Raw genomic sequence first — 12,900 nt, forward strand, 5'->3', positions numbered from 1 at the left:
GTTCTTGACTCATACATGTGTAACTATGAGTATGTATACACACACACACACACACACACACACCACTAAAACCCAAAATACCAAACCCACTGCCAATGAGTCAATTCTGACTCATAGCAGCCCTACAGAACACAGTAGAGCTACCCCATTGGGTTTCCAAAGCTGTAAATCTTTATGCAAGAAGACTGCCTCATCTTTCTCCCATGGAGCAGCTGGTAGGTTTAAACCACTGATCTTCTGGTGAGCAGCCCAATGCTTTAACCACATGCCACCAGAGCTCCTGATGTACATCACATGTACTATACAACTCACTGGCATCCAAAGCAGTAAGGGTGAAAATAAATGGATGAAGAGTTGAAGCACAGAATAAATTGGAGCTAGAAAATTAAGCAACTAGTAAAGCTTATCTAAAATATACTTTAATTCAATCAATTAGCCTCTATTTATCAGTTTCTTCACCTGAATATTAAAAAAGTTATTTAAAAAAAATAACAAATATTTTATAAGGTCCTTTTAGTTCCAAAATGTTCATAAAGATTTATACGTACAGGTATATGCATGGGAATAATTAACATACAGGTAAAACAACTGGCTTGACAGCTCTCTCTCTCTCTCTCTCCTCCTTCATTTACAGAGCTTCACTAAAGTCCCTCCTTCCATGTATCACCTACAAGAGCTACCAATCCATCTACCAAATCTGAGCACAGTATTTCCATGTTACTGTTTCCTATTTTTCCATTATATGTTAAAAACAACATTATTAATTCTAGGAATTACAATCCCACACTACTGAAAACTGACAAGAAAACACATACCGTAACCTTTGGGAAGGCCAATTTGCTTCCATTTCTCTGACCATGAAAATGACACCCACAAGCATTAAAGTCCTGTTCTACTGTCCTTTTGAGTTCATGGCCTTTCTCTCTGAGCAGGCATTTCTTTGATTACTAATAACTCTAACAGAGAACTTCTTCATCCTTCGAGGTTCTAGAATGGTGCCTTTTGTATAGCAAAATCATTTCTTAACATAATGAGTTTAATACTATGAGCAAGAATTTGCAGAGAGTCGGGCCTCTAATGAATTAAAGGAGGTATGAGTTAAGGCTTTATCAGGAAGAAAGCAAGTCAGGAAACACTCAGAGCAAGAAATACTGCCTTCCTGACGTGATGAAGGGTCTATAGAGGGATTCTCTCCTGAGCTCCTTGGAAGGAAGAAGATTGGGCAATCTACTTCCGTAGAGATACCACCTTGGAAACCCAAGGAGGGCTCACTATGAGTTGAATCCAGTTGATGACAGTGAGTTTGGTTGGTTTTTTTTTTTTTTTTTTGGTTAAGCCCTGGGGGAAACTATGTAAATTCCCACCTTACCATCCTGGAGATGTTGTTCATCTTCCCTGTAGACAAGGTGTTCTGTGTTACATCTTCATGCATTTCAAATGCTGAACTGTCCGTTGGCAAAAAGAGGCATACAAGCCCTTGAAAAGGAAGAAGAAAAAGTAGCTTTAGCAAACTGGGGAATCCCTTAGAGGAGAAAGATGGTGATTCTTAAGTAAGAAAGTACTTATATAGAGCTGAAATACAAGGAAATGATACAAGGAAATAGGTCCTTAAACTACAATGCTGGTTAAAAAAAAAACTTAAAAGAATTGTCAAATGAGAGACTACTAAAACACTCCCTTTGATCTCTTATCCTATGTGGCCTACATGATAAGAAACCAGTATATTTCTTCTCAATTACACCTTGAAAGAAAACCAACTCTTTGTCTAATGTTGACACAGACAAAGATGATAACATTTAACATCTTCCCTTACAATGTACCAGGCACTGTGCTAATATTGTTGTTGTTAGGTGCCATCAAGTCATCCTCATAGCGACCCTATGCACAGCAGAACGAAACACTGCCCAGTCCCACACCAGCTCCACGATCCCTGCTATACTTGAGCCCATCGCTGCCCCCACTGTGTCAATCCATTGCATCGAGGGCCTTCTCCTCCTTCATCAACCCTTCACTTTACGAAGCATGACATCCTTCTCTAAGGAATGGTCCCTTCTGACAAGTTGACCAAAGTAGGTGAGACAAAGTCTGGCCGTTCTCTCTTCCAAGGAGCATTCTGGCTGCACTTCTTCCCAGACAGATTTGTTAAATCTTTTAGCAGTCCGTGACACTTTCAACATTCTTTGCCAGCACCACAACTCAAAAGCATCAACTTTTCTTTGGTCTTCCTTATACATTGTCCAGCTCTCACATGCATATGAGGCAATTGAAAATACCATAGCTTGGTGTCAGGTGAACCTTAGTCCTCAAGGAGACATCATTGCTTTTCAGCACTTGAAAGAGATCCTTTGCAGCTGATTTGCCCAGTGCTATACACAACATCTGACGTTCTGACTGCTGCTTCCATTGACATCGATTGTAGAACCAAGCAATGTGACATCATTGACAATTTCAATCTTTTCTCCATTTATCATGATGTTGTTTATTGGTCCTGTTTTGAGGATTTTTGTTTTATTTATATTAAGGTGAAATCCATACTGCAGACTGCAGTCTTCAATCTTCATCAGCAAGTGCTCCAAGTCATCCTCATTTTCAGCAAGGAAAGTTGTGTCATCAGCATATCACAGGTTGTTAATGAGTCTTCCTCCAATCCTGATGCCATGTTCTACTTCATATAGTCCAGCTTCTTGGATTATTTGCTCAGCATATAGATTGAATAAGTATGGTGAAAGGATACAACCATGATGCACTCCCTTCTTGATTTTAAACTATGCAGTGTCCCCTTGTTCTATTTGAATGACAGTCTCCTGGTCTATGTACAGGTTCCTCATGAGTACAATTAAGTGTCCTGGAATTCCCATTCTTCTCAATGTTACCCATAATTTGTTATGATCCACACAATCAAATGCTTTTGCATAGCCAATAAAAACATAAGTAAACATCTTTCTGGTATTCTTTGCTTTGAGCCAAGATCCACCTGACAACAGCAATGATATCCCTTGTTCCACGTCCTCTTCTGAATCCAGCTTGCATTTCTGGAAGTTATCTGTCAATATACTGCTGAAACCATTTTTGAATTATCTTCAGTAAGATTTTACTTGTATGCAATATTAATGATATTGTTTGATAATTTCCACATTTTGTGGGATCACCTTTCTTTGGAATGGGTACAAATATGGATCTCTTTCAGTTAGTTGGCCAGGTAGCTGTCTTCCAAATCTCTTGGCATAACCGAGTGAGTGCCTCCAGGAGGGCATTCGTTTGTTGAAACATATCAGTGGGTATTCCATCAATTCCTGAAGCTTGCTCTTCACTATTTCCTTCAGTGCAGCTTCGACTTCTTCCTTCAATATCATTGGTTCTTGATCATATGCCACCTCCTGAAATGGATGATCATATGCCAGTTCTTTTTGGTACAATGACTGTGTATTCCTTCCATCTTCTTTTGATGATTCCTGCTTCCTTCAATATTTTGCCCATAGAATCTTTCAATATTGCAACTCAAGGCTTAAATTTTTTCTTCAGTTCTTTCAGCTTGAGAAATGTTGAGTGTGTTCTTCCCTTTTGGTTTTCTAACTCCAAGTCTTTGCACATTTCATTATAGTAACTGGCTTTGTCTGCTTGAGCTGCTCTTTGAAATCTTCTGTTCAGCTCTTTTATCTTGTCGTTTCTTCTATATGCTTTAGCTACTCTCTGCTCAAGGGCAAGTTTCAGAGTCTCTTCTGAAATCCATTTTGGTCTTTTCTTCTTTTCTTGTCTTTTTAATGACCTCTTGCTTTCTTCATTGATGATGTTCTTGATGTCATCCCTCAATTCTTCTGGCTTTCAGTCATTGGTGTTAAATGCATCAAATCTATTCTTTAGATGATCTCTAAATTCAGGAGGGATATATTCAAGGTCATATTTTGGCTCTCATGGACTTGTTTTAATTGTCTTCAACTTCAAGTTGAACTTGCATATGAGCAGTTGATTTTCTGTTCCACAATCAGCTTCTGGCCTTGTTTTGACTGAAGATATTGACCTCTTCCATCTCCTCTTGCCACAGATGTAGTCAATCTGATTCCTGTGTACTCCATCTGGCAAAGTCCACGTGTATAGCCACCGTTTGTGTTGTTGAAAAAAGGTATTTGCAATGAATAAGTCATTGGTCTTGCAAAATTCTATCATGCGATCTCCAGTGTTATTTCTGTCACCAAGGCCAAATTTTCCAACTACAGGTGATTCTTCTTTGTTTCCAACTTTTGCATTCCAGTCACTGGTGATAATTAACACATCTTGATTGCACATTCAGTCAATTTCAGACTGCAGAAGTTCATAAAAATCTTCAATTTCCTCATTTTTGGCTTTGTTGGTTGGTGCATAAATTTGAATAATAGTAGTATTAACTGGTCTTCCTTGGAGGTGTATGGATATTATCCTATCACTGACAGCATTGTACTTCAGAACAGATCTTGAAACATTCTTTGTAATGATGAATGCCACGCTTCTTCAAATTGTCATTCCCAGCATAGTAGATGATATGGTTGTCTGATCCAAAATGGCCAAAACTGGTCCATTTCAGCTCACTAATGCCTAGGATATCAATCTTTAGGCGTTCCAGTTCATTTTTTACAACTTCCAGTTTTCCTAGATTCATACTTCATACATTCCATGTTCCAATTATTAATGGATGTTTGCAGCTGTTTCTCCTCAATTTGAGTCATGCCACATCAGCCAATGGTGGTACTTTATATACATTATATGATTCAGTGCTTACTGAAATCCTATCACATACACACTGTGATTGTTAGCATTTAGCTGATTAGGAACCTGAGGCAGAGCAGTGCAGTAACTGCCCCAAACCACACAGCTAGCTTCAGTGTGGGAGCAAAGCACCCTCTATCTGATGGTTCCTCTGTGATACTGGTTCTATGAAGAGGCTGGTGGTGAGTGCTTAGTACAATCTCTTTTCTTCCAAATCAGTCCTGCCTCTAAATAATGTGACTGACTTTTTTATGTGGTTTATTGAATCATCTTGTTACCTGAAAGTTAAACCTCCACAAAAAATTCTTTTGCGTTCTCTTTCCTGGAGATGAGTGGTGGCCTGACTAATGTAAAAGCTGCTGCTATCACCCACAAAACAATCATCCATCCCTGCCTTCCCCACTCCCTATCTTTATCCCTGCAATAAGCCTGCACTGAATCTGTATTGTGTTTCTCACTGCCACTCCTTAGGGAGATTAAGAGTTGGGAGTTTAGGGAGCTTTTGAGTTGCTCGTAAACCAGTAGGAGAAAAGGTAAATAATTACAACAAAATGTGTTAGTCTAGAAATATGTACAAAGTCTGAGGAGAATATAGAACAGACAGTGATTGTGTCTAGAAGATCAGGAAAAGAAAAACTTCCCTGGGATTGTCATCTTGAGCTGAGCCTTCATGTTCAAGCACAGGTTTGCTAGGTGGGCTCACTCAGTTATACTCTAGTCCGTTTTCTGGCTAGTCTATAAGCAGCTCTGACACAGACCAGGTGATAAGAACGCAGGATCATGCAGCCAAGTCTCCAACAAGGCTGCAAGTTAATTATGCTCAAGCAATGGGAACTTGAATTGGGGCTTTCTTACCATAGTTCTTCAAATCTAAGTTGTGTATTTTTAGAATCACAGACTCTCAGACTCAATGAAATGGAACATGACCTCTTTCCTTGGTCTTATCAGCCAATAACTAAAAAAAAAAAAAAAAAAAAAAATCCCAGTGCCATGAAGTCAATTCTAATTCATAGTGACAGTATAGGACAGAGTACAATTGTACAATTGCCCCTATAGGGTTTCCAAGGCTGTGTAAATCTTTATAGAAGCAGACTGCAACATCTTTCTCCCACATCTGGTGGATTCAAATTGCCCATCTTTTGGTTAGTAGCCAAATACTTTAATTACTGCACCAACAAGGCACCACTCTTACCAGCCAATAGTACTATATTAATATTAAACTTCAAAGCAAGTTTTACACCACTTTGTGCATTCTGTTGTTCTTTCTGGAAGTATGGAAATATGGCTCTCTGTCACCAGCATAATCACAAAACTATACCTAGCATTTATTTAAGTGGCAAGAAAAGGAAACATCAAGCAAACTATACTAAAAGTCATGGGAGAACTGAATCAAATGCTACAGCCAGACGGGTTCCTTTTGATCTTTGCTGATAACAAAACTAAGGCCTGGGAAAACGAAGTATTTTTCCCAAGGAAACACAGCAACTGGCTGGCAGAGCTGAAACAAAAGCCCCTCCTTTCTCAACTGTCAGGCCGAGCTTTGCCTACAACATCTGTTCACTGCAGTAGAACTTTATGCCTTTGCTGTACATGTTAATGGTTCAAGATGAGTTGAAGCAAGACAGCTGAAAGCAGGATTATAAAAAGCATTTTAATTGTGAATATAATTTTATGGTACAGCCCAGGGACACCCCATTAGTGGTTAGGCCAAACATTCACATAAGCTTCAGAGATGGAATGGGTTCTAGGAGGCCAGACATACTTGGCAGGCAAGGAAGGAAAAAAAGGCAGAATTATAAACTAACCCAGATTCTACAAATAGCAGCTAGATCTCTAAGTGTTAGACTCTATAGAACCAAAAACCCAAATGCACTGCCATTGAGTCAGACCCGACTCATAGCGACCCCTCCTTGGGTTTCCGAGGCGGTATTACTGCGGAAGTAGGTCGCCCAACCTTCCTTCCGAGGAGTGGCTGGTGGGTTTGAACCTCCAGCCTTCTGGTTAGCAGTCAAATGTCTCAGGCACTATGCTACCAGAGTTTCCTCAAGACTCTATAGGAGGAGGTGGAAAATTGGAAATGCCACTTAGATTTCTTTGTCGTACATTTAAATGCACATCTAATAATCACTTTGAACAAGACGTGTACTATTTGTAGGTTGTGGCCAAAGAACAAACATGGGCTTATTCTCAAAACTGAGAAGAACAAGTAGCAAATATGTGCCCAGTACATTTGGTTTTACTTCAATCTGTTAAGTTAAATGTTTAATTAAGGCATTGAGCCTCCAATTAGAAATATAACACTTGGAAATATTTCCTGAGATTAGCTTATGTTGTCAAATATAACATTTCCTAAATGCAAATATAATAGGAAATACAAATATTTGTATTTACCAGTGACTAGGATTATACCCTAAATATTTAACAACATGGAGGACACAGGCACCCATCAGTCAGAACAGAAGTAGTTCATTGGTGTGGCTACACCAGTATGTACTAGTTGAGTATCAGTATAGCCAGTGGTTATAACCAGGGCACAAGTTTATGGGGAAGTGGTTAGGAGCGCAAACTCTGAAACCAGATCTTTATGGTTCAAATTCCAACTCCATGGGCAATAGCTGTGCGACTGCAGCGAGTTATTTAACCTCTCTGTGCCTCAGGCCTTTATTTATATAATAGGCTAATAAGGAGCTCTAGTGACAGTGGTTAAGGCATTTGGCTGCTAACAAAAAGGTCAACAGTTCAAACCCACCAGCCGCTAAGTGGGAGAAAGATGAAACAGTTTGCTTCCGTAAAGATTTATAGCTTTAAAAACTCTATGGGGGTCACTATGAGTCAGAGTCAACTCAACGGCTGGAGTTTGGTTTAGTTATTGCCCTCATAAAGGTGTGAAAGGATTAAATTAATTAAAATATGCAAAACTCTTAGCACATAAGCCCAAAAAACGTTGGTCTTGCTTCTTTTTAACAAACACAAGTAGTCTTGCTGCTTATAATACCTTTATTTTCATACGGTATGTTGTGGTTATTGTTGTTGTTAGGTGCTATGGAGTCTCTTCTGACTCCTCATGACCCTATGTACAACAGAATGAAACACTGCCCAGTCCTGCACCATCCAAACAATCGTGGCTATGTTTGAACCCATTGTTCCAGCCGTAGTGTCAATGCATCTCACTGAGGGTCTTCCTCTTTTTACTGACCTTCTACTTCACCAAGCATTATGTCCTTCTCCAGGGAATGGTCCCTCCTGTAATATGTTCAAAGTACGTGAGATGAAGTCTCACCATGTTCTGTTCTAAGAAGCATTTTGGCTGTACTTCTACCAAGACAGATTTGTTAGTTCTTCTAGCAGTCTATGGTATATTCAATAGTTTTTGTCAACATCCTAATTCAAAGGCATCAATTCTTCTTCTGTCTTCCTTATCCATCGTCCTGTTTCACATGTATATAAAGAGATTGAAAATACTATGGCTTGGGTCAGGCACTCCTCAGTATTCAGAGTGACATCTTTGCTTTTTAACATTTTAAATGAAATCCTTGACAACATCAATATTTTCTCCATTTATCATGATGTTGCTTCTTGGTCTAGTTGCGAGGATTTTTGTTTTCTTTATGTTGAGGTTTAATCCATACCGAAGGCTGTAGTCTTTGACCTTCATCAGTAAGTGCTTCAAGTCATCTTCACTTTCAGTGATATGGTATGTTGTTGTTGTTGTTTGCCGTCGAGTCAGACCCGACTCATAGAGACCCCTCCTTGGGTTTCCGAGGCAGTACAACTACGGAAGTAGATTGCCCCATCTTCCTTCCGAGGAGTGGTTGGTGGGTTTGAACCGGCAGCCTTCTGGTTAGCAGTCAAGTGCCTTAATCAGTATGCTACCAGAGCTCCTGCGATATGGTATAAGGACTCTGAATTCATGAACCACCCATTATCACTCCTAGTTCTTCATTTCATATGGTTCCATTCTCATCCTTTACTTGATTTATGTAATTTCCTTATCTCACAGATTAAAAGCTTAGAATAAAAAGACCTGTTTGTATTAGGCTAATAGCAGAATTGTAACTTCATTCCAAGGACCTCCCTATCAGGATCATATCTAAGTACTATAAAGCTGGGACAGTATATCCCTTATCCTTTAACAATTTACTAGTCTTCCGATCCATCTCTAACCATTTAATGTCATTTAAACTCTGGCCACATTAATCTCCATAACAAGATTGGGGCAGAAAAGCAGGAATGCATGTTTATATAAACAGAAAATCACCATTAGATACCACAATAATAATTTCCACAATTAAGATCCCCTGATGCTTGCTAAAATTAGTAGGTGAAAAGTTTAAGATGAAACATGGGATATATGCATAATCTCAAAGTATCTCTCCCAAATATTTGATCATTTCAAAGGCAAAGAGTCATTTGACAGTGGGGAATTCTGGCAGGCACCACCTTAACCAAGTGACATCATATCTCCCATGATAGGATGCACTGAGCAAGGACATCAGCTCTGGTCTGTGGAGGTCTCCCCAATAATGCATGCCTCAATCTAATCATGAGAAAACATCAGACAAATGCAAATGGAGAGACATTTTACAAAATTACTTAACAGAAATTACTGACTCCTCAAAAGAGACAAGGTGATGAAAGGCAAGGCAAGACAGGAATTGTCACAGATTGGAAGAGATTAAGGAGACGTGGAGGAAGCCCTGGTGGCACAATGGTTAAGCACTCAGCTGCGTAACCATTTGGTTGATGATTTGAACCCACTGGCAGCTCCGCGAGTGAAAGACCTGGCAATATTCTCTTTTCTTCTTTTTCAAAGACTACAGCCTAGGAAACTCTACAGGGCTGTTTTACTCTGTCACATAGGGTCATCATTATGAGTTGGAATCAACTCGACAGAACAGAACAAGGAGACGAGACAACTAAAGAACTGAATCCGGGAACAAAATATGACTTTATGGGGAAAACTGGTGAAATCTGAATAAGGTCCATTGTTTAATTAGCAGTCGGTGCTGAGGTTAATACCTTAGTCCTGTGGATATGTAGATGTTAACATAAGGAGAAGCTGGGAAGAGCATTTGTGGAATGCTCTATAATAGCTTTGCAACTCTAAAGTCCAAAATTATCTCGAAACAAACACTAAAAGAAGGAAAGAAACATATAAAGCAAGAAGCAAAGAAAAAAAATCCTGAAAAGAATCTCTGACCTCTCTTTCCTGGGCATTCTACTGGTCTAGATTGCCCAGCCACCTCCCTTGCAGTTAGATGTGGCCAAGTGACTGACTTCTAGACAATGGAACGTGAGCAGAAATTCTGAGTGCCACTTCCAGGCTACGACTTTAATGTTCCATGTTCACTTCCCCTTTCACCAGCTGGATACAGATTATGCCCTGGTAGACAGAAGAGTCAGTAGGAGGAAGGAGCCTCAATCCCTAACTCGTTGTTGTTGTTGTTATGTGCCGTCGAGTCAAACCCGACTCATAGCGACCCCTCCTTGGGTTTCCGAGGCAGTATCACTATGGAAGTAGGATTGCCCAACCTTCCTTATCTAAAGGAAACCCACTTGTCATCAAGAATACCTATCTCAAACTGCAGCATGAACAAGCAATAAAGGTATGTTTATTGCCCCATTATACATTTTGGGTCCTTTATTTTTTTTTTTTTAACCAAAGCCTATTCTTCCCTAACTAAAACATATTTATGCCCTCTCTAGTCCTCATTTCCTTCAAGGGTATGCTGCAAATCTTTTGCTTTGAAATGTTCATCTCTATCACAAGGTCCTGTTGTTGTTGTTGTTATGTGCCGTCGAGTCAGACCTGACTCATAGCGACCCCCCTTGGGTTTCCGAGGCAGTATCACTAGGGAAGTGGATTGTCCCATCTTCCTTCTGAGGAGTGGCTGGTGAGTTTGAATGCCAGCCTTCTGGTTAGCAGTCAAGTGCGTTAGGCACTACGCTACCAGGGCTCCTCACAAGGGACTGGCACATGCTATTTTGGAAACTGAAAAGAGCTGCTGATTGCGGGGTCTGTCAAAGGGGTATAAATTGTGTGTATATTAATATTTACACACCATTAAACGACATGAGTGTATTTTCCTGGAACACATCCAATCACAAAAGGATGTTGTTTGCTTCAGAAACTGAGTGAAGGAGGGCCTTACTTTATGTCATGTTACGGGAGAGAAAGCAGAGCTATTGCCAATTAGAAATTTCCCTGGATTTCCCCATCTGTTATCTGCCTTCTATAGTCCTTCAGGTGGGAGAAGCTGATATGTAAATGTTGGGAAAGTTTTTTATTGCTTCATTTGAAATGTCTAGCATAGTGGCTAAGACACTTGCCTGCTAACCAGACGGCTGGCGGTTCAAACCCACCAGCCACTCCTCGGAAGGAAGGTTGGGCAATCTATTTCTGTAGTGATACCGCCTCGGAAACCCAGGGAGGGGTCGCTATGAGTCAGATCCGACTCCCGGGCACATAACAACAACAGTGCTGCTGTAACAGAAATACCATAAGTGGATAACTTTAACAAACAAATTTATTTTCCCACAGTTTAGGAGGCTAAAAGGCCACATTCAGGGTTCCGGCTCCAGAGGAAGTCTTTTTCTCTGTGTCAGCTCTCAGGGAAGGTCTTCATCTCTTCAGCTTGTTTCCTAGTTCCTTGGAGACCCCCATGAGGCTTGGCATCTACCTCATCTCTGCTTGCTTGATCTGCTCCTTTTTCTTTATCTTGTAAAAGACTGACTCACACCCTACACTAATCCTGCCTCATTAACATCACAGAAACAACCCGTTCCCAAATGCAGTTATAACCACAGGTATAGAGGTTATGATTTACAACACATATTTTTATGGGATATAATTCGATCGATAACATCACCATATTGTTCCCAGAGATAAAAAACTTACACAATTATTTTAAATATTTAATCAGCTCAAAATCAATATCGTATATTTAAATTCCAGATATTTTTGAAACAAAGCTCAAAATGTAGTTCCACTACTCCCACATTCCACCTTTCCTTTAGAAACATCCTTGCTTATGGGAAGAATGCTAACACTTGTGTGGGTATGAGCTTCTAAGTGTCAGAGAACCCTGGAAATGAGCTTTGAGCCTTGAGCTAGGGAATGTAAGAAAATGACACTTTTCTATTAGTTCAGCTCTACTCTACATACTTAAAGTTGGAAACAAATACGAAGGATTGGTAGTTGCAACATACAGTGTTGATGATGGAGATGATGCCAGAGATCGCTTGATAAAATTTTACAAGACCAATGACTTATTCATTGCAAATAACCTTTTTTCAACAACATAAATGGTGACTATATACATGGATCTTGCAGAATGGAACACACATGAATTAAAATAGCACCATCTCTAATGAAGAAGTTCTATATCATCAGTCAAAATAAGGCCAGGAGCCGACTGCTAAACAGACCATCAATAGCTCATAAAACCCCACTGCCTTTGAGTTAGGAGCTCTGGTGGTGTAGTGCCTAATGCATTAGACTGCTAACCAGAAGGCTGGCAGTTCAAACCCACCAGCCACTCCTCAGAAGGAAGGTTGGGCAATCTACTTCCATAGTGATATCACCTCGGAAACCCAAGGAGGGGTCACTATGAGTCGGATCTTATTCAATGGTGTGTGTTTTGTGCCGTCAAGTTGGATCTGATTCAAAGCGACAAAATTGTGTCATCTGCGTATTGCAGGTGGTTAATGAGTCTTCCTCCAATCCTGATGCCACATTCTTCTTCATATAATCCAGTTTCTCAGATTATTGGCTCAGCATACAAATTGTATAAGTATGGTGAAAGGATACAATCGTGACACACTCCCTTCTTGATTTTGATTCATGAAGTATCCCCTTGTTCTGCTCAAACAAAAGCCTCCTGATCCATGTACAGATTCCTCATGAGTACAATCAAGTGTCTGAAATTCCCATTCTTCTCAATGTTACCCATAATTTGTCATGATCCACACAATCAAATGCTTTTGCAGAGTCAATAAAAAACATAAGTAAACATCTTTCTGGTATTCTTTGCTTTGAGCCAAGATCCATCTGACAACAGCTATTATATCCCTTGTTCCACGTCCTCTTCTGAATCTGGCTTGAACCTCTGCAAGTTCTCTGTCAACATACTGCTGCAAACGTTTCTGAATTATCTTCAG

The 12,900-nt window shown here is 39.9% G+C and overlaps 1 protein-coding gene across 1 annotated transcript in view; it reads right to left on the minus strand.

Annotated features, from left to right (window-relative positions):
* LOC103192560 overlaps window positions 1-12,900 on the minus strand; it is a 40,761-nt gene that overhangs the window by 17,603 nt on the left and 10,258 nt on the right. The window contains exon 2 of the mRNA XM_042780243.1: window positions 1,370-1,476. Coding sequence (XP_042636177.1) covers window positions 1,370-1,476 — 107 coding nt within the window. The remainder of the gene's footprint in view (window positions 1-1,369; window positions 1,477-12,900) is intronic.

Source organism: Orycteropus afer, unplaced genomic scaffold, assembly GCF_000298275.1.
Source record: "Orycteropus afer afer isolate SDZICR_OR568_19922 unplaced genomic scaffold, OryAfe1.0 scaffold00029, whole genome shotgun sequence".
NCBI classification, from domain to species: Eukaryota; Metazoa; Chordata; class Mammalia; order Tubulidentata; family Orycteropodidae; genus Orycteropus; species Orycteropus afer.